A 27789-nucleotide genomic window follows, 5' to 3' on the forward strand; every position below is an offset into this window, starting at 1 on the left:
CTCATCCGCTATTCGTAATTTCTAGGACCATATTTGAGCTTCCTTTCCATCAGCCAAACGAGGTGTAACACGTACCCAATTAAAATAGTGATAAAATTAATATATACCATAGGGCTGTGTGCCAACCATTTCACACCCTTCTTCACCAATCTAAGATTTGAGATAATAAAAATTTATTCGACTTATAATTTTTTTTAATAAAATTTATTTAATTTTCAGACAAAAAGTGTATTTCGGAATAAAACTTTTTTTACTTGTATGAATTATAAGAAGTTTCCCACATATACAAAAATAAAGAAATAAAATATGACTCTCTAATTGTCAACCTCGTGTAAAAAAAAAAAAAAACAAAGGCATCTTACATAAAACTAATGGATGATGGAGATCCTTTGATGTGAGATAAGCATAATACGTGTAATGTGTATTTTTTTATATCATAATATTTTTTCTTGAGAATGTAGAGTGATTTAATTTTGTGAGATGAATCTCTTATTTATGTCACTCATAAAAATTATTACTCGTTGTTATGATAAAATACTTTTCATTATTATGATAAATATGAGGGCAGTAAGATCTAATATTTTTATACATTATTCCACTACAGAAAATCCAATTTTAGACCGTTGTGTTTTTAAGAGCAGATATAAGATCGTCTATCAAAGGTAGACATGTGTGTGTTTTTATAACATGAAATGCAAATATGAGGCTAATAATATTTTTAAAATTTCATGTCTTTTGTATTCTTCAGTTGTCACAATATATGCGATTAGCTCCTTCACGTTGTATTTACTCAGGGAAAAAAGTGCCACCCGCCCCAATGGACTGGAGATAGATAGACATAAACACATACATATATCATACATATAATAGTAATACATATGTATTGTATTCGAAACCAAACTCTTGGGTAATTGGTATTAATATCATACTATTGCACACACCAAGTTTCCTAATTTTGCCCGATCCAGCTGCCAGCTTTCTAATTTTCCAGATTGAGAAATCCAAAATCTTCAAAATCCCACTAAGGTATGTTATTGTTTTCATAGAAAGTGATTTTTTTTTGTTCTTAATCTATATCCATGTGTATGATCGCGATATTGATGTTTTTTAATGAAATTTTGTGTGATCAGCTCTTGCATTTTATTTTTCGTTTTTGAATTGAATTGGTCACTGACGGACTTTGAGTGAGTCAGTTATTATTGCTTGCATACATCAAGATCCCTACTTTTTTCCACGATTTTGATGTTTGCAGGATTAAAACTGAAACTTGTTTGGAATTTCTGTTAAATGGACTGAGGTAATTGATTCATGGATGATTTGAGTTTCATATCAGCTGCTTTATTGTGAATGTGTTGTATTGGGTGCGTGTTTTCTAGTTTTAATCTTTCTTGTGTCGGGCAAGAGTTCTGTTTTCTCTGTAAACCAAATTGTATGTTATCTTTTCGAAATTGTAGTTTTTGCTCCTCAATCTTTTCCTCATTACAAATCTTTGTTCTGCCTAGACCCATCCGTTTGAAAGAAATTGGTTCCCATGCAGTAGTTATGGGGATCTCGTCTGAAACACAACGTTTGAGTAGTGCCAAGGAGAGTCTGGTCCCATATATGTGTGCTTTGAATTGCTTTATAAGATTATCCGCTGATCGTATTTTAATTTGTAATGATGATATTTTTGCAATTTTCCGTGAACATAATATTAACTAAGCTACACGATGTTTGATTTTCATGTTTCTGATATTTCTCCAAATATGGCTAACCTTTTGAAATGTTTCAATGTCGATCATCGAAAGTTTATCGCGACTGGGTCAAAGAGAAGTATCTTGAACACAAACAAGATGGACGACGCGGGGGGTGGCTTTTCTTTTTCGACATTTAAAGATAATGGTGTATATGGAACTGTTTGTGCTGTCATCGTGGCTGTAGTTATACCTATACTTCTTGCCGTGCTCCTTGGGGGAAAAAGAAAGACGAAGCAGAGAGGTGTTCCGGTTCAAGTTGTTGGTGAGACTGACTTGGTAATGCGTAATGCTAGATCTGCCAAATTGGTCGAGGTTCCTTGGGAAGGGGCTACAACTTTGGCGGCTTTGTTCGAGCAGTCCTGTAAAAAACATTCCCATGAAAAGTTTCTTGGGACAAGAAAAGTAATTGGGAAGGAATTTGAAACAGCTAGCGATGGGAGAAAATTCGAGAAACTTCATTTGGGAGAGTACCAGTGGGAAACTTATGGGCAGGCTTTTACACGTGCCTGTAACTTTGCGTCTGGTCTTCTTCAAATAAGCCATGATGTGGACACTCGTGCTGCAATTTTTTCTGAAACCTGCGCAGAGTGGATGATTGCATTTCAGGTAATGTTTAAAGTTATCGTGTAGGTTTTTGAACTTCTATATTGTTTTTCTTTCTGATTCTTTTCTGTAACATAACCAATTTTACTTGCCCTTTCGTAACCTTAGAAATTCTGGAGTATATTTTTGGACTTTTTTATTTTTGTTTCCGAGTTTTTTCTGTGTGATTACCAATTTTTCTTGCTCTTTGGTGTCAGGCATGCTTCCGGCAGAACATCACTGTTGTTACAATTTATGCTTCCTTAGGGGATGACGCCCTAATTCACTCACTTAATGAGGTTGTAATCAATTCCTCACTTCTAAACTTTTTTCCTGTTGAATTTCCATGTGCATTATTTTATCTTGTATCTTCACTTTAGTATGCTTTTGGTTTTTGTTGTTTTCCCGGTTGGGTAAAATTTTGTTTTGAAATCGTCTTTGTAAGAACTCCATCAGCGAGTATTACTTACTTTCTCCAATATTTGCCAGACTCAAGTATCAACTGTGATTTGTGACTCCAAGCAATTGAAGAAGTTGGCAGCAGTAAGATCTAGTTTGAAAACCATTAGCCAGGTTATTTGTATTGATGATGAAGACACGCCAAATGGTTCCAATGCTTCCCAAGATATTGGAAATTGGAGGGAATTCTCTTTTTCGGAGGTGGAAAAACTTGGAAGCAATAATCCTTCTCGTCCTAGGCTGCCCATCAAGAAAGATATCGCTGTCATCATGTACACAAGTGGCAGTACAGGCCTTCCTAAGGTTTGAATGAAATTGTCGTTATGCTGATGGACATGCATTGAATTCAATCTACTGCTTGGTTCACAAATGCAGTACGCTCTTCTTCAGTGGAAATCAATTTCTATGGGTTGTAATGCACGTTTATAAACAAACCCTTTTAATTGCATCTTCTGGATCGTCATGAAGAGGGGATATCTGAAACAAAAAAATATGTAACCTGTTTTCTGAATGAGATGATTTTAAAAGTTGTCTGTAAGAGAAGTTAATATGGTGTTAGAAACTCAGTGTGTTGGAGAAAATGTTGAATAATGCTGATTCTGCTTTCTGCCACATTTTGCTCTCAAAATGTGATTTTTTTTTTTATTATTTTAACATGAACTCTGATTCACATGCATATGTAATCTTCACAACTCTGATTATTAATGATTCATATTTGCTTTGAAGGGTGTTATGATGACTCATGGAAACATTGTAGCCACTGCAGCTGCTGTTATGACAGTCATTCCAGGAATTGGTTGCAAAGATGTCTATCTGGCTTACTTGCCTTTAGCTCATGTTTTTGAATTAGCTGCCGAGGTAGCATGTTAATTAAAGTTTTTGTTGTTGCGGTCAGTGATGATAATTCTTCTAGCTCTAAGATTTTGTGCTCTTCTAGACTGTGATGTTGACTGCAGGTACCGCAATTGGCTATGGCTCGGCACTGACATTAACAGACACCTCCAACAAAATAAAAAAAGGAACACAGGGAGATGCATCTGCGTTGAAGCCTACATTGATGGCAGCTGTTCCAGCTATTCTAGACCGTGTTAGAGACGGAGTTCTGAAGAAGGTCTTTTGCAAACTGTGTTTTATTCTTCATCACTATGCTTTGTGTGTGTGTGTGCGTGTATGAGGTTGTAAAAGTGGAGGAGATTAAGTTTTATCTTCTTTAATATGTATCCTTTTCTTTGTGTCAGGTTGATGAGAAGGGAGGTTTTGTGAAAAAACTTTTCAATATTGCGTACAATCGCCGACTGGCAACTATCGAGGGAAGCTGGTTTGGTGCCTGGGGTATAGAAAGTCTCGTTTGGGATATTGTTGTTTTTAAGAAGATAAGGTCTATTCTTGGTGGAGAAATTCGACTTATGCTTTGTGGAGGAGCTCCTTTATCTGGGGATGCTCAGAGATTTATCAATATTTGCATGGGGTATTTCTTCTATAATTTTACTTTACCGAAATAATCGTAGCATCCACTCAACCAGTGCAATTGTTTCCGCTTAACGAGTTGTCTACATTTTTCAAATTGTCTTAGATATTTTTTTTTGCACCTGGATCTGTTTATAGGGCGCCTATTGGTCAAGGATATGGCCTAACAGAAACATGTGCGGGAGCTGCCTTTTCAGAGTGGGATGACCCTTCTGTTGGGCGTGTTGGTCCTCCACTTCCTTGTTGCTACGTCAAGGTAAAATTTATGTTGATACCAAATGTTATTTGAATTTAAATGTGGGTTTTTCGTTGCTGAAGTGAGCGAAGTGAATAATATCTGAGGCATCATCCTTGGGCTGTGTTTGGTGTGAGAGATAAGGTGGTATAAAGGAACGATTTTATGTCTAAACCTAAGTTTGGTTCACTTTTTTTTACTAAACTCATTTAATCAAAAGCCAAAAGAAGGACAAATTTGTAGTAAAGGTGGACAATTAAGCTTATCCATCTCTAACCCAAGGACTAAGAATCCATATATTAAATACACCCATTTTATACCAAAAATGCACTTTGCCCGCATAATAATAAGTCAAACCCTCCTTACTTAATACCAGGGGTATTTTGGGCATAATGTCACACTCTTCTTAATCATATTCATAAAACTCAAGCCAAACATAACATTATTTTATCTTCACATATTTGATATTACACATCTTTATCTATAATTTTTTATCACTCATTTGCCTGTAATTCAATAATCTCATCATTCGAACCAAGCGTGACCTAATAGAATTCATTCTTCATCCAACTATTAAATATTGCGTTCACAACAATATTCAAGAGCGCCTCCCATAACCATATGTCATATGTTGTAATCTACTTTTCGATAAATCCTTATCTTGCAATCAGGCAGCAAATGTTGTGGTTGTTCTTCAAAGTCAGTTGACAATATTTTTTTGATGGGGTAATTTGTTCACAGTTACATGTTTCTCTTTGATGTTGGACACTAGAGGTCAAAGATGCAAAGACTAGAATAACACTCTCATTTCTCTATTCTTTACTGATTCAGTAAATTTGGCCCTCAAACTAACACTACGTTCTAAATTTATTTTACTATCAAGGCAAATTAATGTGTTACCTTCTTTCTCTGCGAGTGACAAAAAATTATAAACCTCCAGTTTTTTATATGTTTCTGCTTGTTGGACCTGATAGTTTTAGTTAACTCGAATAAGCTGCCCTATACATTTCAGTCCTGAGGGCCTATAGCTAACACCTTGTGCTGAAAATTATAAAATGCAAAGGCAAAAGAAACTACTAGGTGTAATTTTGAAATGTTCATTTTTTGGAAATCACACAATTTTTTTAACTCTTTTTTTGGTACTTATCTTTGCAGCTCGTGTCTTGGGAAGAAGGTGGTTATACCGTTGTAGATAAGCCAATGCCACGGGGAGAGATTGTTATTGGTGGACACAGCGTGACAGCTGGTTATTTTAACAATGATTCCAAAACTAAAGAGGTGTACAAGGTGCAAACTTGCTTTCGGCGGACATGTTAACTAAGCAACCACTGTACCTCTTTCTAGTTTCTGACTAATGTATTTCTCTCATATAGGTCGATGAGAGAGGCATGCGTTGGTTCTACACCGGTGATATTGGAAGGTTTCACCCTGATGGATGTCTTGAGATTATTGATAGGAAGAAAGATATTGTGAAGCTTCAACATGGCGAATACATTTCTCTTGCAAAGGTAATGTACCAGTTTCACAACCAGTTGTGGAGTAGGTAATAAACTTGGTTGGTCTGTCGCCAGATAGACTATTGTTTGGGATTTATCTCTCATCTTTGGCTAATTACATGATATTAATGCATTGGGTTTGATCTTCCGTCTTAAGGTTATGATCTAGTATTTGTGCTTTTTGTTAAGAATCGATTAAGTGGATGAGGTCCGTTAGCATTGATATTTTGTTTGATTTGAGTAGAATTTGACTCATCAAATGCCTGATAATTTCAGGTTGAGGCAGCAGTGTCGTCGAGCTCATATGTTGATTGTCTTATGGTCTACGCGGATCCCTTCCACAACTTTTGTGTGGCCCTCGTGGTGCCTTCACGTAAGGCTCTTGAGGGATGGGCCCGTGAATCTGGAATAAAGTATGAGGATTTTCCCGATCTGTGCAAAAAAACTGAAGCGAAGACTGAGGTTCAACAATCACTTTCCAAGGTTTGTTCCTATTTCACTTCCATCGAATATTTACCCTTGTCAACCTCTTGTTTCTATTGGGTATTTGTGATTTTTCTTAAAAGTTTTGCTATGTTGTTGCATAATGCATGCATACATAATCAGCCCACAGCCTTTTAAACCGTCTAAGTCCATATACTTTTTGAAAATGCTCACTCATCGTGTTGGGTTCTTGGTCAGATATGGGGATGAGCAGACACGGGAGAAAAAAAATAATTTAAAAAGAAAAAATTATAGTACGGGATTATACAAAGTTATATCTCGATTGTGAACAGAAGTAAAAACTATGCAAGTTCCTACCAGAAGAAAGGACATGAGAAAAAGATCGTTTGAGTGAACGACAAGCGTTGGTTTCTACGTTTTTCAAAAGCATATCCTTGTCAAATGTTACTGGCACGTCTGTATCCCTGTGACATAGCATTTACTCATTCCATTGGTATAACTTGCAGGCAGCCAAGGCGGGTAAACTGGAAAAGTTTGAAGTTCCAGCAAAGGTTACGCTGTTGCCGGAGCCGTGGACTCCAGAAACTGGCTTGGTTACTGCAGCTCTGAAGTTGAAGAGGGAGTCATTGAAGAACAAATTTAAAGATGAGCTCGAACAGTTGTACAAGTGAAACAAATTATTGATCATCATGCTTTGTTCTTGCTGTGGAGAAATTATGTATTTATATTTAACGTGTCACCTTGATTTTGAAAATTTAATCTGAACTTTTATATGAAACTTTTGAAACGAAATCCTCTTTTATCTCTCTATGTGAAATGTCACGAGATTATATGTTTAATTGTTTGGTAAGTATATTTTTACACAATTAAAATTATTAATATTTGTGAATCATGCATTTTATTGGATATTGTTTTTTGAGTGGTCAGAAATTATGTGGTTTTGGATTTCGTTAAATAATTGTATGTAGTATATTTGCGCTTCATAAATACTCCCAATTCCAAAATTAACATGATTATGTTTTTTGTTAGACGGTCTCACGAATATTTATCTGTGAGACGTGTCAATCCTATCGATATTCGCAATAAAAAGTAATACTCTTAGCATAAAAAATAATATTTTTTCATGGATGACCCAAATAAGAGATCTGTCTCACAAAATACAATCTGTGAAACCGTCTAACACAAGTTTTTACCAATTAGTACATGTACTTTTTTCGTTGAAGTTGAGTTTTTGATGTGTTTGAATTGAAAATTTTAGATTTATTAAAAAGTATTTGGGATTCGAATTACATTATCAAACGAAACAAGAGTAGGTTTCTTGATACGGTCTCACGAATCTTTATATGTGAGACATGTCAACCCTACCGATATTCACAATAAAAAGTAATACTCTTAGCATAAAAAGTAAGACTTTTTCATGTATGACACAAATAACAGATCCGTCTTACAAAATACGACACGTGAGATTGTCTCACACAAGTTTTTTTCATGAAACACATCAATAAATTTGTTGCTATGACTTATCATAAATCCGAGTGTTATCATTTTTCTTGGGATGCATCTAACTTATATGAACAGTGGTAAAGTCTTTAGTAATTGTTTAATTTTATACTAAATTTTTTTCGATCAATTTATATTCAAATGACTACATCATCACTTGGAACATAATGAAAGGCAGAAATCAGACCTTAATGCTATTCTTAGAAAAATTCAATTATATGTATTTTGAGTTATGAATTATTGATATGCACAGTTTACATGTTTTATTATTTTATAATTATAATAATTAATAATTTACATTTACTTATTAAAAAAAAATAGATTGATTGAAAGCTTTTCTGGGCTTGGTCCATTTTTATGGGCCTCTAACTGTCTACTTGGGCCCCTGTATTTTTCTTCGTCCTCTCATTTCCAGCTCTCTCCCTCGCTCCCTCCATTCTCCATAGGAACTCTTGTTAAAGCTTCAAGATTTAAGGTACAATTCAGTTCATCGATTAAAAAACTTTAAACGTATAGAGTACTAAATCTATCAAGAATCTTGTGTTCGCAAAATGGTTCCTTTTCTGCTGAGATTTCAGATTGGTTTTTTGTTGTGGTGTTTTCATTCATGTCTAGTCCTTGAACTTCACTAGAAATTGAATTTACGTGGGTCATAATATTATTAGCTGATTATCGTGTTTAGTGTGAGATGATGCCCATTTGCTTTTGTCGGGAAGTGTTCTTTTAATTTTATACAAAAAAAAGTGTGCTTTTAAGCAATTATATCATACAAGAGAGGTTGAGTAACATTCATATGTTTATATATTTTATATTTTTATTTATATAAGAGAGGTCGATTAATGAATTTTCGTACCTGCAAATGCTTGGTCTTGGTAATCAATTGCTTAATCCAGTGAAACTTTTTGGTGTGATTGCAGAGGAGTCGTTTTTTTATTTCTGTTCTGTACTTTTGATTTCTAAATTCTTGATGTTGGTGCATTAGTTGATAAACAAGATGTAGTCTTTTGAAGGATCTCCATGATAAAACTAGGCTTCCTGTTTAAAAAATATAAGTAAGAGGAGAATATCTTCAATCTCCATACTTGGTGGAATAGAAATGAATTTAGTCGAAGCAGGATCGTGATCTATTCTCAAATGCTGTATTTTTTTTATAATATTCTCAAATGCTGTTGCTTTAAGTTGACGAAAAAACATATTTAGGAGAGTGATGACATGTTTGGAATCGCCTAGAACTTCTCCATTGTGTGATGTTCAACTGAAAGTTAATTGTGACAATTTGGTTGGTTACAAGGTGATGTATCTCTATCTCTATGTCATGAAAGTAGGAAACTTCCATCACCAACTACAGTTTGAACTTTGAACATTGGCCATCAGAAAAGTGGTATATAATTTGCTCTTTTGTAGTATGTGCCGACAGTACACTGCTAAAGATGGAATTTTGGGATTAATTTAATAGTTATTGAAAGTTTGGGTAGACATAAATTTGGCAACTTTGGTTAGATAGTTTTATTTATCTCTCTTACTACATTACAGAATGAAGGTGCGCTCTTCAGTTAAAAAAATGTGCGAGTTTTGTCGGACAGTGAAACGACGTGGGCGTGTTTATGTGTTGTGCTCTGTGAATCCCAAGCATAAGCAGCGACAAGGAGTGTCAACCTTTGCCTATGAGGGTGTGGTTCCTCCTGCGTACGTATCTTATGCTATGACTTCTTTCGTTTTTTTAACAAATAATTGGGTATGTCCAGAAAAGTAAAAGAACATCAACTCCTTCAAATTTCAATTAACAACTAAGTACTAACCACTAACTTCAAACATACAAAGATTACTCAAAACCTCATACAACACTGAATAGAAATATGTATTTTGCGGAAGATGTCATTCACCCTCTGAGATTCATTCTCAGAAAGCCAATGATTCTTTGCACTCCAAATATGAAAAATGATATATGTCATAGCCATGAACCACATCTTTGCCAGGGAAGAAGTACCTCGGTAGACCCCTCTGAAAAGTTTAACAGTGCTTGATGTGAGCCCACGAGTTTGTTTATTTCTAGTCATTCTTGAATTTTCGTCTAAAGAGATTTTAACAGTGCCTAGAGAGTTGAGTTTCTTTAACAACCTGCAAACAAGTCATTTTCTCTCTAAGATAATCCCAATGGATAGATCATAAGCTTTCTGTGAACCTCTTTTAAAGTTCATCTAGGTGATACATGTTTCCTGGTACGGTGAAGAAGCAATTCTTGAGCCAAATGTATATTATCCACAATGGACCGTCCTTGAATGAACGCAGCTTGAGAATCGTCAATAAGTTGCTTCATGACTGTGCTTGATTAGTGAATATTTTCGAAATGGTCTTGTAGAAAATAGAACAGCACGATTTATGCTGGAAATCATGAACTTTGGAGGCATTCTTTGATTTAGGGATCAGAGCAATAGAAGTGTGATTCCATTGCTTGAGGAGTTTCCCTGAAATAAAGAATTCTTCTACAGCCTTAAACACATCATATCCAACTATGTCCCATGATTTCTTGAAAAACAGATATCCAAAACCATCAGGTCCAGGGGATTGTCATTATCAATATCCCTAAGTGCTATTTTAATCTCGCCAGCAGAAGGTTCAACTTCTTTAGTTTTCATGAATATTTGATTTAAGTTTATAAGCTCGCACATTTAGATTAAACTTGCTGGCATCTGTTTCAGATTCCTTACTTACAAAATCATAATCAGACCAATGTACAGATTAGCTGGAAAATAATAATTTATAGTTATGCAGCAGGTCAACTTTAATTGGGCTGAATGAAATTATGAAAATCAACACAATGTTGTGTTTCTCTTCAGAAATGAGTTGCACTTGAATTTGTTATATTGCAAAGTATCAACAAGTTAGAAAAAATCTGTTCACTCTTAAGATATGACAAAATCTTACAAATTACATTTGCCTTCTTGCTGCTTGAAGACGGAAATATTATCTTTTCACTTTAAAACTTGTGCAATTTGCAATTGGAACTGCATTTTGATTTTAACCTGATTTTGAAGGATGTCTAGCTGATGCTTCATCGGGCCAATTTAGTTAAATGAGCCATCTCTAATTAAGCATGATCATTGGAAGATCCCTATAACACCGAACTATATACAATTCAATGACACTTATCCTGAGCTTGCCCTGCTGAACTTTTTTGTAATATAAACTGCAGGCCCTTAGCAACAGGTAGGAAAGAGGTTGCCTCGGAGGTTGACACTGGACGGAGTGGTCAGCCTACTCTTATATCCCTCAAGAAAGAGGAATTTCCCATGACACCTTGGTGGAGGGTTGGACTTGTTTCTCGCCTATTCAACCGGGGTGACAATCAATGATATATCGTTCATGAAATGTTTTGATGCTATGAACTATAATACTAGAGGAAAGCAATGCCACGATATGTATTCCTTGAGTGATCTTTGTTTTAACATGATGTATCGACTTAAATCACATGCCCATTTTTCCATTCAAGAAACTATGATCAGGCATCACTATGCATTTTATTTTTTATGTGGTGATATAATGGTTGGTTGATGTTGTATACTAACTTTTTCATTTGGGAATCTTTTTGTGTTTGGTTTTGTTTTTTGTTTTCCTATGAAGACTTGAAGAGTATTTGTGGAGAAAAAAGAAAACAGCTGAACTCAAATAACATCTAAAAGTCTAATGGGCTTTAGGTATGGTCGCTATATTCGGTGACATCTATTAAATCGGAGTTTACTTGAAAACCATAGTTTGATCGTAACATTTTTTGGAGGGTCGCTGGTAAACACGTCCTCTCGAAGATTTTGGTAGGTTGTTTTTTGTTTTAAAATTAGGCTGCTTATTAAAGCAACCAATATTACAAGATAAGTAAAATTTATGTTACTGATCATTATTCAAAATCACAACTAATTATTAGGGATATATATTAGATACAATTTACTAAATGATTTTTGTGATATTTTTATTAAATAAAAAACTTATAATTTGAGATGAGCGTAAAAATGTACAATGACAGTGATTACTCTTAAGTTCTTTAAGTAAGCATAGATATTATTTAAGACAAAAAGTCTCCTTTTTGCCCCATAAAAACCAAATATTAATTAATATCATTTTAATACCACAATTTTATTTTGTTTCACAATATACTATTATCCCCATCATCATTGCTGTTAAATTTTTATATTATCTTTTTTAAAACATTAATCAGACACTCCGCGCGAGTCATCATGTACAAACAGAGAGGATAAGGTGAAACATTAGTATCAGTAACTAAGCAAAGCCATAGCCATGGCCATGGCCATGGCCGATGCTTCAAGAATCCTCCAAACTACACTGATTCCCAGCCTTTCACAGAACCCATCTCACTGCAGAACCAAAAATCGTTCCCACTACCACTGCTCCGTCAAAAGATTCCACCGGATTCGGTGCTCATCATTATATACGGCCGCTACTGACAGTGAGAGCGCAGCCGGAACCACCGCCGTTACGTGGGGTTGCGATATTGACTCGGTACAAAATGCTTCGGCTCTGCAGCAATGGCTGTCGGACTGTGGCCTGCCTCGCCAGAAGATGGCCATACAGAAAGTCCAAGTAGGGGAGCGGGGCCTGGTGGCTATGAAGAATATTAGGAAGGGTGAAAAACTGCTTTTTGTGCCTCCTTCGCTCTTCATCACTGCTGATTCTGTACGTTTTGATGGTTCTCTCTTTTTGGTTTTTGATTGATTCAGTCTTAGGAAAATTTGGATTTTTTTCACTCTTGAGTTTGAGCGTGGTTAATTGATTTGGTGGAGATGTTACTTAACTCCTTGATTGCAATATCTTTGAGTGTTTTAAGGAGGAGAGCCCAATGAAAGAAAACTTGCCTCCCTAGTTATGATGCTTTGTAAAAATGAAGATTTTGTTTAAGAGATTATCACGTGTCTGAGATGGAATATGTGTAGTGATGTAGTGTATAGGATTTCTATCTGTTTACTTTCTTCTGACCATTAAATATATCACAATGTACATTTTGAATGCAACCATTCGTGGAGTAAATTTCACAGATAATTTCTGAAGAAAACTGCGCACCATAATGTCTTCTTGGTAATTGATTTCTGGAGGCTATATAAAAATCCTGGGCATAAGTGTTTAAAATATAAAAATCAATAGCAATTTACCATTAAATAAATGGTTTTCAAATAATATCATTATCTCACTGCTAGTATTTCATCTTAGCAGCTGGTTATTTAAATTTTCCTGTAGAACCTAGTGAGATAGCCTCTTCCCCCAAGAAAATTCATTAATTCTTTAATAATTAGATTATTTCCTGCTATTGAATTAATTTTCTTTTATTACATAGTCTGACCATCTGTATTACCGACTTATCCCTACTCTGGTTTTGGAGCTGTGAATGACAGGAGTGGAGCTATCAAGAGGCAGGTGAGGTACTAAAACAGTACAGCGTACCAGATTGGCCACTGCTTGCCACCTACTTGATTAGTGAGGCAAGTCTAACAAACTCTTCAAAATGGAGTAACTACATATCAGCCTTACCGAGACAACCATATTCACTTCTGTACTGGTAAGCTTTATTTGGTGGTCTGAAGGATATTTGTTTTTTTTCAATATTATATTTGCTCCAGGCTCAGAAAGTTTCTCTACAGCAACTCCATGTAATTTCAGGACACGCTCAGAGCTAGACAGATATCTTGAAGCCTCACAGATAAGACAACGGGCAATTGAAAGGATCAATGATGTTACTGGAACGTATGGGTTCTTTTCTCTATTTCTCTGCACATGAACTACATATGGATCTACTTTGTTGCCACTGTTTTATTGCTATATAATGAAACTTAAGGTTCAATAATTTTTTTGTGCTTGCTTATTACTTCATTACATCATAATATCTTATGCAGGTATAATGACTTGAGACTCAGGATATTTTCCAAGCATCCTAGTTTATTCCCAGAAGAGGTATGCATCCATTATAATGGTTATATATGTGACACTGAAATTTGTAAACCATTTATCAATTTTTTGTTCGATAAATATTAAGTTTCCATATGACAAAATTATGGAAACTAGAGAAATAAATGGGGTGCAAGAGTCAGGCTCAACTCTCCCATGCCCTTGTCCTAAACTCTTGTTCAAAGAGAAGATAAAAAGATAATTTTGGTTATTAATTATGGCCATGCCATTGATTATAATGTCTCTTTTTGGTTAATTGCAAAATGATGAGTGATAGTTCCACATGTTATGTTCCCCTTTCAATGGGTATTCACTGTCCTATTATCTTTGCTTTGTTTTTTGCGGTTGAGTTTGCGCTAGAATTTTATAATTTTTTTTTGGCAACTTGTATTTTTTCTGCTCTAGCGTATACACATTGAGCTTATACATATGATGGGTGTTACAATAGGTATTCAACATGGAGACATTTAAATGGTCATTTGGCATTCTTTTCTCTCGCTTGGTAAGTGCTTTTTCTATTATGGAAGCTACAGTTTAATCTCAAATTGCTTTTATTTGTACAATCGCACACCAACAGAGACAGAGGTAGAACGAGAGGTCAAAGGAAGTGGAGCGAAAATAGATAGATTACTAAGGTTTTTATGCTCCTTGTAAGATGCAATTATGTTGTTATTCTTAGATTTGTCTAGTTGAACTCAAATCCATGAAAATTATGGTTGTTATGGAAACAGGTCCGGTTACCATCCATGGATGGAAGGGTTGCTTTGGTTCCTTGGGCAGATATGCTGAATCATAGTTGTGAGGTATCACTGTTTTTTTTTGGTTCCCCTAAACGTAGTTGACAGGATCTATAATTTTGATAGATTATTTTATTGATCTAGGTGGAAACATTTCTAGATTACGATAAATCTTCTCGGGGAGTTGTGTTCACTACAGATCGAGCTTATCAGCCAGGTGAGCAGGTACGAGCTACCAGCGTGTTAATATTATCATTTTTATCAGCATTCATGAGTAACCAACTTCAGGAATAACTCGATCATTTCGGACATCATATGCCATTTTGCTTATATTCATTCCCAATGTCCATGTATTTCGGTTTTGATCATAATTTAAATCATTTTGGTAAAACAAATGCTTTCCATTAAAATGAATCGATGTAGTTTTAGTAAAAGAGATCAAAGTATTTTCTCAATTCATTCATGTTCAATTTTTCCTAGATAAATTGCATCAACCTTCCATGTGTTATTTTTTATATTTCATAAATTCCCTTAATGAAAAGTCAATAAGCTAAAAATTGAAACCCCCTGCTAAAAACTAACTAGCTAAAACCCCTTTGTAATGCTAAATTTTTAGCTAAAACCCCTATGCAATAATTTATTTAGCTAAAACCCCTTTTGTTTTAATAAATTTGTAGTTGAGATCTCCTACCATAATTTTTTTGTGGTACACATTTTTTAAAGCTCCTATATATGAAATTACATAAAAAAAAATTAAAAATTTTCTAGGTTTAAAATGGAGTTCTGAATGCAATAAAATATATATTTCTTTTTCTACTTGATTTTGGCAAAATCAATCTTTAAAAAATCTTTGAAACTTTTAATGTGTTATAAACAATAAAGAAAGAGTTGTATATATTTTTCTGATACATTCGAAAATCATTTTAAATTTCAGACACTTCAGTTTTCGCATACATCCATGTATGGACACTTAAAAATACATGTTTCACAAAAAGTATGTTTCAGAGAAGTTTTAGTTACAAATAATTTATTTTTAGCTTTTAAAATTTAACATAGGATAACTTAGTTAATTTTTTTACTAGGGGTTTCACCTTCAGATTAAAAGTGCAAGCGGTTTTCTTTGATATTTCACATGGGGTTTTTTGAAAATTATAAAAAATATGAGGGTGTTTTTGTAGCTTACCCTTTTTTCATCTGTTTTACTATTAAGACCGTGGGATAGGGGTTGAGTTAAATATGTTTGGGTTCTCTTTAAGAGTTTGCTTATATTTCTATTTGAAACTTTATGCGTGCCAGATAATCTGTAGTTGTAGACTTGTAGTTTTTTTCAGGGTAAATTCCCTTCTTTTGTTGAATGATCACAGAAATCTTCAAACAACAAGCATAGAAGATAATCAGATTTTCTTTTATATATCAGATGATAAGATCATACATGAGGCAATAGTGTCTTTGGTATGTAAGTTGTGCATGGTTTTATGCAGGTTTTTATATCGTATGGGAGGAAATCTAATGGAGAGCTTTTGCTTTCCTATGGATTTGTTCCTCGAGAAGGCACCAATCCTCGTGACTCGGTTGAGTTGTCGTTGTCAATAAAAAAATCAGACAAATGTTACAACGAGAAATTTGAAGCTTTGAAGAAGCAGGGCCTGTCAGCGTTAGTGCTTGAAAATGACTCTCATTTTCTTGCTGGAACAAAATTTCATATCAAAAATATGTTTTCTATACGATTCCTCAATAAGATACTTATCTGTGAATTACCATCTGCTGTAACAGGTCACATTGTTATCCCTTACAAATAACAGGTTGGCCGGTGGAATTGATGGCATACGCTTGTCTAGCTGTAAGCCCACCGAGTATGAGAAGCCAGTTTGATGAGGTCAGATGAACTATCTGAGTGCGTTTTTGTCCTTGCTATACTCAACACAAGCACATGAGCATCGCTACGTTGAAATTTAGGAAGTGTAAGTAACTTGAGCTTGTGCCATTTCACATGCTCAAGCTTGAGTTGAAAATCAAACTCGAGCTAAACTCATTGTGCTCAACACTGAGAAGTTTAAGCACAAGATCTTGAGCTCGCGAGCTGGCTCATGTTGTTTGGCAAGCTTGTGAACTTCACGAACTGTGTTGTAAAAATTTTATTATAAAATTATTACAAATTTAGTATTAAACTTATGAGCCTGCTCAAGAGCTTTTAAAAAGGTAAATGTGAACTCGTACTCAATCTCAAAACACCTCAAACTCAATTGAGCTTGTGTTGAGTGACTCAATAGACTTATGAACTGGTTCAATCAGACTTACACCTTAATGAAGTAGGATGACTTGGACGGGATCTAAATAGATTTATATATGACCTCCAAAAGATCAACGTGATCTGACTGGTGCCACATGCATGATAAAGACTGTAGGTTTTGATAATAAGAGAACTCTCACAACAAACGTTTACAGATGGCTGCTGCAGCATCAAATAAGACTACATCGAAGAAGGATACAAGATATCCTGAAATAGAAGAAGAAGCACTGCAATTTATTTTGGATGCTTGTGAGGCTGGTATATCCAAGTATTCCAAGTTTCTTCAAGTAAGTACATTATATTTCTTCCCAAAGCAATAATTAAACAGCGTTTTATGGCAAGTGTATATTAGGGTTTTTCACTAAATATATGTTCTAATAGATTACTCGGTTTACCTTTTATATGACAGGAAAGTGGAACAATGGATTTAGATGTGACAAATCCAAAACTCTTGAACCGAAAAGTGTTCTTGAAACAGCTAGCAGTGGATTTATGTACAAGCGAACAAAGAATATTGTTCCGGGCACAATATGTAAGAAGTCTCTTGATCTTGACGGCTAATAGCTTCTCTTATTTAACAATCTAAACAAAATAATACATTAACTGGGAGTACTCAAATCCTGCATATTTTTTTCTGTCTATTTTAAAGCAATAGTTCTTCTGAAAAATTTATTTTCGTTTTTTCCTTAATCGTCATTTTATCACTTTTCAAATGCATGGAGCACAGAATATACGTATAATCTGTCATTTGATTACTTTTCAAATGCATGAAGCACAGATAACACGTATAATCATCCCTCTTTTCAATGTTCAAACAATGTCATAGCAGATTACTTTGGATTCAACATCATTTATCAATAGAACACACTGCCGTACGTAATGTTAATCATTTCATTTTTGCAAGTGTACAAAGCACTGATACATATGCTTCAACAGGGTTGGTGCATTCGAGCTCAACTCGGCATCAAATTCAATGCTTGAGTTTGGCTGAGGAGTAATTTTCAAGCTCAAACTTGATTCTAGGATTTTTAACATCACTCAAGCTCGACTTTTTTGAGTATCAATCTAGCTCGAGTGTGGCATACATTAACTAGATTATCCTTAAATTATATAAACCTAAATTGTTGACACGTGTAACGTATGAAAAAGATAAATGGGAAAATGTTGGTTGTATGATTTTTAAAAATAAAAAAAACAATAGCTCAAGCTTGAGTATTTGAGCTTTGAACAGTATTTGAGCTTTGAACATAGATACTCCTGCTGAACTCAAGTTGCTATTCGAGCTACTTGAACTTGCTTGCAACCAACCCTATGCATAAAATAAAGTTGATATTCTTCTTGTTGTTTCTTACTGATGTGATGATCGTCAACTTCCTTTTGTTTTTGTACACCAGATACTGAGAAGGAGGTTGAGAGATATTAGAAGTGGCGAATTGAGGGCTCTCAAGATTTTCAACGGCTTCAGAAAGTTATTCAATTGAGAAATCATATGTAGCATTTGAGTTGGCTACTATATGCAAAATTGTATGTACTTTATGGATTATGGATAAGTGTTGATGAGGCTTAAGATTTATCTGCCGTATATTATGATCTTTCTTGAGATTTTTTTCTGTATCCAGATATAACGTTCAGTCATTTGATAGTACTCTAACGTAAAATTGTTTCATAATTTCTACGTTTCGGAATCCATTTGATATAAAACTATGTTTGCATGATGTTAATATTGATGGATAATACAGAAGATAACAAGAGGTGGCCGGTTTAATTATTTATTAATATATTTACCAATATGTTATTAATACATTACGGCATTTTGGACCCAATATGGGTTCTTTTGAAATTTTGCAGGAGATTTCAATTTGTTTGCAATTAGATAAAGTCGTGATTTGCAAACTCTTTGGATTACATAATGAACCGAGTCAGCATTGATTAATACTTGAAATTACTGAATTTTAAGAACGATCTTATCTGTTTTATAACTATATTATTTGTTCGATAGCTTGCAAACTATCAATGAATTTTAAATCTTTATTGTTATTTTATAAATAAACAAATAAGTGAAAGTACATGTTCTCGAGGTCAAGTTGTAGTTCCAATTTCTGTTTAATGAATCTGCTTATTAAATGCCACAAAATTGTGACTCATTAAAACATTAATCAGCTTCAACAATCAAGTACAATTTATTCAACTCACTCGATAAAAAAAACATGCAAATCTAAACTGGAGATGTTACAAACAAATATAGATGCTTCAGTGTCCACTTCTTCCATAGAGCCAAACAAATGCAGATTAAACCTCATACGTACCAAAAAAAGCTGGATATCTGGTTACAGAAGCTCTACAACGAGGGCTGAAGCACCTCCTCCTCCATTGCAAACACCACCAACGCCGTATTTACCATTCTTCTGCTTCAATACCTAAGACAACAGTAATTTGTCATTTTAATGAATTTTGCATGTTATCTTGTTCCAGCAACATTGTAATATGCAAATAGCACTTCCTCATTTGATGACCGCCAAGTACCAGCATCCACGCAAATTTCAAGAAGAATAATGCAAATTAATTGAATACTTGGTAAAAGGGAAAATATACCCCCAAAAGTGTGACCAGGATACGAGCTCCACTGCAACCTAGAGGATGGCCCAAGGCTACAGCTCCACCATGAATGTTAATTTTTTCCTGCAAAATATTTCATAACGAATTTCAAGGTTGGTAGTTACATGATATATGGCCAAACGGGCTGACGACATTTTGCAAAGAACGGAATTTAGGGGAGGAGTTGAGAAAGTTTGAAGTTGGCACACTCACAGGACCAATACCAAGAAGCTTCTGATTTGCAAGAGCAACAACCTACACGAGGATCACAAGGTAGAGCACTAAGTGAGAACAACGGATTCATAGTCAGAAAACTATTTTCTCACTTAGGCAAATGAAGGTGCTTAATGGCATACTGCAAAGGCTTCGTTAATCTCATAATAGTCTATTTGAGATGCTTCTAAACCAGCATTTGAAATTGCTTTTGGAATTGCAAGTGCAGGTGCAGTTGTAAATAGTTCAGGTGCCTGCATAATGTGCTCCCGTTTTTAGAGACTTAAAATGAGAACAACAAATTTTTTAGATCCTTTCAAAGGTCATAAACACACAAGATTACCTGAGCAGCATCAGCATATCCCGAGATCTTTGCAATGACATCCAGACCAAGCTTCACAGCCTTCTCTCCACTGACTAAAATGAGAGCAGCAGCACCATCGCTGAAAATAAAATTTAATGTCAACTGTTGATTAAACAAAGAAAGTACCATTCAACATTCTGAGAAACAAGGCTTAAATGTGAATTTAAATTACCCAACGCCAAGATAATTAGCATGATTTTGGAAGACCGGTTAGCATTGGATTCAGTCCCTTTATTAAATCGAAGTGACACATTTGCAGTAAACATGAAATTCCTTGAATAAAATTGAAAGGAATATCAGTATGTTTATATCAATTACTGATATTTCCAAGGAAATTGCAATGAAACACTTAGTTCTGTTACCCCATTTTACTTGCAAGTTGCAACCAATGAAAACAGCGTCAAAAGCGGAAAATAATCATGTAGCCATACAGAAAAGTAGTGTAAAATTAAATGTGAGGTTATGCTTCAATCCATAATTAATATAGAAGAGGGAAAGGATTTTCAACCATTCTCACTAAAAAGGTTATAAAATCTCCATTTTGTTACATTGTAGTACAACACAAAGTGATGAAGCTCAAAAGACCTTATGCTAGAAGCATTGCCTGCTGTTACTGTACCACCTGTCTCCTTAAAACTTGGTCTCAGTTTCCTCAATTTTGCAGCATCAAACTGACAGGATATAAAACAGTTAGTAAAAACAATCTCTTTTACGAAGAAATGCAGGTATAAATCATAAGAATCTAGCATATGGATGTACACACACAAAAGATAACACTCTTCATCTTTCTAACTTGAGGGTGGATGCCCACCCATATTTCCTATGAAAAACCTGCTTTTTCTTTGGAGGCGCAACAGTTGCAGAAAAACTCTACCACATCAGGAGGGGGGAAGGCGGGAATGATCTTTTTTCTTGGACATAGTGATTGACTTTTGTTTGGTCAACAATGTGACCCTAAAATTTTTAACTACTACCTTTACTGCTTGGATATCCTTTAAAGTGTTTGATTACTTAATAAACCTTAAAAAATTTCTGATATTTATGTTGGGACACTTGTCAAGGAGTGGGTTGACGACAGTGACCAAATTAAGAGAAATCTAGGCTTAACCGAAAGACAAAACCTTGTGCTCCAATGTATTCATAGAAAAGAACAGCTGGGTGAATTCACCTTTCCCAAACCTTCATCCTTGTCAACAATTGTGGATGGCTTTCCTCTACCCCCAGACACTTCAACCTGGAAGCACAAGATCACGTTTATAATGCACAATATAAGAAAAAATGAGTTACATCAACAAACTATTATCTTATTATCTTACAGGAACAATCTCCCATGCAAAAGCACCACCATCTTGAGCAGCAATTCCACGCTCAAAGCTCTGAACTGCATAATTGTCCTGTGAGATTGAGTGTTTAAGTATCAACTCCTCTGGACATAAGCGGCATATTTTTTAATTAATAAAATCAAAGAATGAAAGCAAAATGGTTATGTTCAGTATAGTCACCTATTTTCCCTTTATGAATAGATTTTTTTTAAAACCGCCAAAGAAGGAGGTGAAATTTATAAACAAAATAAAGTAGCAGATGGTGGGAGACTTAACCAAGATCCCCGTGAAAAAGATTAGATGTAAATAGATTAGATGAATACTCTAACTTTGTTTCCGAAAACAAATTCTCACCCCAAGAATATAAACACATAGTATCCTTCTTTTTTCCCAAATCAAAATTTCCCTTGTTGAATCTCCCGATATAATCATTATTCTTAACTAAAGCTTTCGTCATTTCCAAGAACATTTTACTGTTAGGTTATATTAAAATGTAAAATATACTATTTTAAAATTATTTTGTCCTGCTATTCTGATTTCTCTAAAAAAACCAAACACATACTTCATTCTCCTAAAGCATTATCTCCCAAACTTCCCAACACAAAACAAACATTGCGGTATTTTTTTGACATAGACTAGATCAAATATATTCATCAAACCAAAGGAATAATATAAATGTACCTGCTCTTCTCTGGTAACATTATGGTGTTCAGCACATAATTCAGCACAAACTCCCATGCCAAAATCATTATAAACATCCCATAATCCATCTTTCAACATTCCATCAACAAGGGAATCATGTCCAAGTCGTGATCCCTTCCTGAAATATAAAGAGATCCAGCAAATATTTACACAAATTCAATCACGTTGACGCAAAACTCTAATCATCTGCCAATCATTCTACCAGTAATACAAAAAAGAATGAAGTTTTTTTGTTGTTTAAGAAATCAGTGGTGCTTTATATCAAAGCTGGCTTCAGGACAACCATCAATCTTTGGTCAAAGTTATACAAGAATATGAAAAAGTACAATGATAATAACACAGGATTGATAAAAACACCCAAAATACAAAAGCAGATTGCAGTTTCGATTTCAATCCAAGGATCATTTTTACTGAGAAGTTGCAAGAGAAATACAAAGCAAGCCACTTTGTTCTGGAGTACCAACCTTGCTTCTGCCAAGTACTTTGGGACATTAGACATGCTTTCCATGCCACCAGCCACAACAACATCATTGATGCCCAACTGGATACTTTGTGCAGCAAGCATTGTTGCTGTAGTGAAAAAGGAATATTTTACATTCTCCTGGATAAATGCATTAGTAGATTTTTGTTCAAGCATCAATTGATATGTGTCAAACCTTTCATCCCTGAGGCACAGACCTTGTTGACTGTGGTACAGATCACCGTGTTCGGGATCCCTGCACCTAATGCCGCCTGCCTGGCAGGAGCCTGTCCTAAGTTTGCACTGAGTACATTTCCAAAGAAAACTTCTTGTACAAGTGATGGATCAATATTTGCTCTCTTCAGAGCACCTAAAATCCAGAAGGTGAAAACAACATTATTAAGAAACAACAAATCTTATAATCAAAAGCATCACATTTCCATTTCAAAGATAGCGTGTAGAGATTTGTAATGTTACTTGCAATCGCTATAGACCCAAGCTTTGTTGCTGATAATGACGAAAGAGAACCAAGAAATCCACCCATTGGTGCCCGGGCAACTCCAACGACGCAGACATCTATTAATATTTCATAGATCAGATGAAAGCAAGCAAATATGTGGTAGCAAGTGTTTATTAGCAGAATTCACAATTCGAAAGATAAATGTGTTGCATCAGATATAAAGAAACCAGATAAAATTTAGAATGCTTATTCTCAAAGGTATTGAATTGTTAAAAATTATCACTGCTATGCACCTCAAGCTTTTAATAGATCAGCAAGAGTGCAAGACATAACAGTAATTGAAAAAAAATTCCATCCATAGATTTATTAATGACAGTCAGTATAAAACCAACTGGCCCATTAACCAAATCTGGTAAGGTTTGAAGGCTATGGGCCTGTGGCTATAAACATGAGTGATTCTTCTTCATTTTCGGCCACATTGGAGACAACAAGAATTGACAATGTTTGGACCAGAATGATACCCACCCAGAGAGGGAGAAAGCCAAGACTTCGCAAAGTATTCAAGAGTTCCAAATCCTCTCGACAAAAACAATTCAACCATTCAACAAATCCATGTTTAGAGAAGTCAAATCAGAACATTAAAGCATATAGTTGCCGCCTATATATTTTTAATGAAATTTTTTTATTCTTCACCATATCAATTTTTGTTGATATCAACACAATTTTTTTCCTATCAAAAATTTCTTCTGAAGGAGCAAAATAGTTTCTCAGAAGAGTCTTGGGCACAAAGAAAAGCAATATTTTAATGAAGAAAGGAAAATGAGGAAAACATTAAACTGAGACTGGAAAACTAAATAAGTAAGATTAAGCAGAAAAACACATGCATGCCCAAACGCAGTAAAAAAAGCCGAGGGATGGAAGCAACGAACGCTTGCAAATTGCAATAGTACGTATATATAGTAAAAAGATACCTCTAGGCTTAATTGAATCCCCTGCTGCTACTGGAGCCATGATCAACTTAGCCTTTGTTTAAATTCTGCTTTGAAGTATCAAAAAAATTTATTTCGATCAAAGACTACATACTATATAGGAAGAACACGTTATGCAGCACGAGCTTTAATTTTACCAAAAAAAGACAAAAACAAAGAAGAAGCTTACGATACAACATTACATGACTGAGTAGACATTCGGTGACATATACTCCCGACTTGTCATGGATCCACAAACAAAACGATATTCTTATCGTGCAATTAACACAACCGACTCATCAATTCATTCACTCACACGATAATATACGAGCAAAATTGCAGATCTCTGTCACACAATACGATCTAGTACAGAGAAAGCTTAAAAATGCATCACCGATACAAAAATTAGATCCATTCCCAAGCATAGAAACCAAAAAGGACACAAACACAAACAATTCAGTATCGATAATTTGCATCATCTCATCAAATGTAAAAGCCGGGATACCTAAAGAAACGGGCGGCAGAAACGAGAAAGTGAGCAACAGTTACAAATGGTAAGCACTGAAAGTTTGGTGTATATCTCGTATATATATAGTGGTGAGTGACGAGGCTCCCACTCTGCATAGTGAATTTTCATGCTTCTCACTAGTTACGAGCTACGCAGTAAAAAAGCGTGTTTTTCCCTTCACCTACCAGGAGTTTTCAATTAACAGATTGATTCATGTGATTAGCACTTTTATTTACAGGTTAAAATTAATTTCGATTAATTTATTTAGTTACTGTCAAATGGGAAGGATGAAAATGTATGGTTTCGAGTTTGGTTTAAGTTTAATAATATCTAAAGTTAATTTTTTTTGTAATATTATATTTATATTTCAATTTATTATCTCATATTTATTTTTTTCTATCTAATTAATCAAGCTGGACTTAGCAAGAACAAATGAAAAATTGTAAAATTTATCGTGAAAGTAAAATTAAGTTTTACATTTTTATTTAAAATAGTTTATCATATCAATATATCTATAATGTTAATAAAGTCATATGATCATCAAAGAAAGCTTATATGCGCTTTTGGCCCGAAAATCAAGCAACCCTTATCGGTCATACATGGAGAATTGATAACATTACATGACGGACTAAAGATTCTACGTGATAGAAATTATCAAGCAGTCCATGTTACATAAGATTTTCTATTGATGGTGCAAACAGTCACCAAATCATATGAGGATTTTGGATACATAGGAACCATTGCGCAGATATCGGAGAGTTTACGAAGGGTCCGGTGGTATCACATTTATACCATATCAAACGATAGGCTAATGAAGTGTCACATGTTCTGGAAAAATTTTCTATTTCCTCTCCTACACCAATACTTTGGGTGTCGGATGATTTTCCGTTCTGGTTTGACAAACTTATAATTGATGACCTCTTATTATTGATTAAAGAATGCAAGTTTTCTCGTAAAAAAAAAAAAAGTCAGATGGTCGAATATTAATCATATTTTATGAATTTTTTTTAAAAATTTAAAACTATTCTTTCACATATTTAATCCTAATACATATTTAATAGAGTATGATGTGTAAAAAATCATGTCACGACGTATATTTAATTTTATTGAACATAGTAACTGAATTGAAACATTTGAAATATATATACACACACACAACGTGTTTGTCGCTGTTATTATTATTAATTATTATTGAATATAAATTGAGCCATTCGATATATTTAATATATTTATTTCGCACAATTTTTTAACATAACACGTGTGTACCCATCGCCACTAGTCTATTAATTAGTGTGGTAGGCGAAAAAACATGAAATAAATAACTTCCTAACGTTTTGGGTATATATGGGTCAAAAATACCACTGATTCTACCATAGAAATCAACGATAATTAATTATAATAATAAAATAGTTGAAAAAATACATACTTATGGATCGGATCAACCAGATTTATATGTATAAATATAATACAAAAATTGCTAAAATAAACGTATTAGCCTAGACCAAAGAATTCAATACCCAATTTTATTTTGAACACTAAAATTGAGTGGTGGAAGATGATTATCAACAATTGAGTGCGCATTTATTTAAATTTAAATAAAGTAAACATCAATTGAACCCTTGACTTAAACCACTTTCAACTAAGCACCGAGTCCACTATACAAAGGCAATTTTCCAATATGAGAAATTATTCTTTTTCAAGTAGCCTTAATTTGACGGCAATATCGGTGTAAATGTAGCCACCTCACCTATTCGTTTATCAACGATGATGACATTTGCCTCGACGGTAGCCTAATTTTAGGTCTTCAAAGCGTATGCCCATCTATTAATCTAAAGATTATGAAAAAAAGACATCGAAGTCGTGTTTGCATAAGACCGAACGTTTACTATAAGTTATAGTTGGTGGTAACGGTTTAACTAAAATCTTTTAAATCATATAGCAATTCAAACGTTAGTTTTCAATAAGTCTACTTGGCGGAATCGATTATTGCACATCAATAGCTTTGGATTGATATATTTCTTTGAAGAATTGGATTTGAATTGGAGAAGTATTTGATGAATGAATTTCAAACGACACTCATGTTCGATGTACTTGAATTTTGTTCGTCCAACCAACTCAAAACTATTTCCAAAAGTATTTCGAAAAAGGACAAGGGATATAGAAATTTTTTAATTTGAATAATCTACCTCTCTTGCTTAATTGTAATGGAATCGGGAATTCTAAGGAAAGAATTGGCTAATATAACTTCAGAGTTGCTGACACTCGAAAATGATAATAAAATGTCATATCTTTTTCTTAGAACCTATTTTACGAGATTAAAAAATTAGTGATTGATTCACGAAATACTAATGGTATCTTCCAATATAGGATATCGTTGTTAAATAAGTTAAATACATGAAACTCAAATTTATCTTTTACTTATTTATGTTATAATTATATTAATAAAATGAATTTCAACTTTTCAACGTTATAAATATTTGAAACCATTTTAATTTGTACAATTATATTGCGAATAAGTACTCAATCAAATTTGAATTTTTTTGTGTAAGTTATCCGATGACTGAAAATACATTTAAAATCATGAATTTCAAATATTTTCATGAAACTCGAGCTTATTTCATTTGCGTGTTAAATTTTTCTAAGAAATTAAAGGGATTCAATGCATAATCTTATGGTAAACGATTGATGGCCAATAGGCTTCAACGTGTCATTCTATTTAAAATCAAACACTTGATATATTCGAATTTATAACTCCATCTAAATCAAGCAACCAAATATTTGAATTCTTTTAAAAATAAAAAGTTACGGTAAAAAGTAAAAATCTCAAACTCATAAAATATATCAAACTACACACTTTATAAAATTTTTCACTACTCATTTGTGATTTTCTTCAAAAATTGAGATACCTATTTATAGAATTTTATTGGAAATAATCCAAAAATAAATATATCATCATATACATCATCACACATTAATTTTCAATATTTACAAATCTTATTTTCAACATTCAAATATTTCAACTCTTATTTTTCAACATTCAATAATTCGTTATTAGTTTCATAGTATGAGAAGTTGAATTATAAACATTATTGCAAGCAGCCTTTGCTGACTTGGAAGTTTAAAGAAAATGAGTTTGGCATAAAACCATGAACGCATGGTTATGTATATTACCCCATCTTAGTTTAACTTAATAAAAGATTTAAAGCATAATCCTTTTTGTAATTTAACTTAATATAAGATTTAAAAATAAAAATTGAATAAATAAACATATATTTTTTTTAATTGAACGACTGTTAATAGAA

The 27789-nt window shown here is 34.1% G+C and overlaps 3 protein-coding genes across 4 annotated transcripts; 2 read left to right on the plus strand and 1 right to left on the minus strand.

Annotated features, from left to right (window-relative positions):
* Positions 1–774: 774 nt before the first annotated feature.
* Positions 775–7211, plus strand: LOC140968959 (long chain acyl-CoA synthetase 8-like). 2 transcript variants are annotated; one of them, XM_073430158.1, is made up of 12 exons: positions 775–1026; positions 1788–2342; positions 2537–2617; positions 2808–3080; positions 3504–3635; positions 3715–3888; positions 4016–4245; positions 4383–4500; positions 5635–5766; positions 5853–5987; positions 6252–6458; positions 6926–7211. In XM_073430158.1, exons 2-12 carry the CDS (start codon positions 1833–1835, stop codon positions 7088–7090), a joined length of 2157 nt encoding a protein of 718 aa, XP_073286259.1. In that variant the 5' UTR covers positions 775–1026; positions 1788–1832; the 3' UTR covers positions 7091–7211. The 2 variants fall into 2 exon arrangements, with proteins under 2 accessions (XP_073286259.1, XP_073286260.1); XM_073430159.1 differs by lacking the exon at positions 775–1026 and adding an exon at positions 1344–1361.
* Positions 7212–12119: 4908 nt separating this feature from the next.
* On the plus strand, positions 12120–18500 carry LOC140968932 (ribulose-1,5 bisphosphate carboxylase/oxygenase large subunit N-methyltransferase, chloroplastic). The gene is made up of 12 exons (XM_073430105.1): positions 12120–12605; positions 13319–13482; positions 13584–13667; positions 13817–13874; positions 14317–14370; positions 14600–14671; positions 14750–14830; positions 16087–16259; positions 16379–16481; positions 17051–17182; positions 17305–17427; positions 18290–18500. The coding sequence occupies exons 1-12, from the start codon at positions 12210–12212 to the stop codon at positions 18374–18376; spliced, it is 1527 nt and encodes a 508-aa protein (XP_073286206.1). The 5' UTR covers positions 12120–12209; the 3' UTR covers positions 18377–18500.
* Positions 18501–19037: 537 nt separating this feature from the next.
* Positions 19038–24623, minus strand: LOC140968965 (acetyl-CoA acetyltransferase 2). The gene is made up of 14 exons (XM_073430169.1): positions 24485–24623; positions 23983–24047; positions 23029–23127; positions 22748–22921; positions 22556–22661; positions 22071–22209; positions 21384–21461; positions 21236–21301; positions 20653–20738; positions 20047–20146; positions 19847–19957; positions 19704–19745; positions 19488–19574; positions 19038–19312 (listed from the first exon to the last, which is right to left on the minus strand). Exons 2-14 carry the CDS (start codon positions 24020–24022, stop codon positions 19223–19225), a joined length of 1218 nt encoding a protein of 405 aa, XP_073286270.1. The 5' UTR covers positions 24023–24047; positions 24485–24623; the 3' UTR covers positions 19038–19222.
* Between the last annotated feature and the right edge of the window lie 3166 nt (positions 24624–27789).

Source organism: Primulina huaijiensis, unplaced genomic scaffold (assembly GCF_012295235.1).
Source record: "Primulina huaijiensis isolate GDHJ02 unplaced genomic scaffold, ASM1229523v2 scaffold38877, whole genome shotgun sequence".
Classification (NCBI taxonomy): Eukaryota; Viridiplantae; Streptophyta; class Magnoliopsida; order Lamiales; family Gesneriaceae; genus Primulina; species Primulina huaijiensis.

Excerpts from the sequence above, each read along its gene's own strand:
- LOC140968959 (XM_073430158.1), top strand. The coding sequence starts at position 1,833 with ATGGACGACGCGGGGGGTGGCTTTTCTTTTTCGACATTTAAAGATAAT. Across the intron at positions 3,636-3,714 it reads TTTTTGAATTAGCTGCCGAG|ACTGTGATGTTGACTGCAGG; the intron begins GTAGCATGTTAA and ends GTGCTCTTCTAG. Across the intron at positions 3,889-4,015 it reads GAGACGGAGTTCTGAAGAAG|GTTGATGAGAAGGGAGGTTT; the intron begins GTCTTTTGCAAA and ends TCTTTGTGTCAG.
- LOC140968932 (XM_073430105.1), top strand. The coding sequence starts at position 12,210 with ATGGCCATGGCCATGGCCGATGCTTCAAGAATCCTCCAAACTACACTG. Across the intron at positions 13,668-13,816 it reads ATCAATGATGTTACTGGAAC|GTATAATGACTTGAGACTCA; the intron begins GTATGGGTTCTT and ends TATCTTATGCAG. Across the intron at positions 14,672-14,749 it reads TGCTGAATCATAGTTGTGAG|GTGGAAACATTTCTAGATTA; the intron begins GTATCACTGTTT and ends TTATTGATCTAG.
- LOC140968965 (XM_073430169.1), bottom strand. The coding sequence starts at position 24,022 with ATGGCTCCAGTAGCAGCAGGGGATTCAATTAAGCCTAGAG. Across the intron at positions 20,739-21,235 it reads AGGATGAAGGTTTGGGAAAG|TTTGATGCTGCAAAATTGAG; the intron begins GTGAATTCACCC and ends ATATCCTGTCAG. Across the intron at positions 20,147-20,652 it reads GGCAATGCTTCTAGCATAAG|CGATGGTGCTGCTGCTCTCA; the intron begins GTCTTTTGAGCT and ends TTTTATTTTCAG.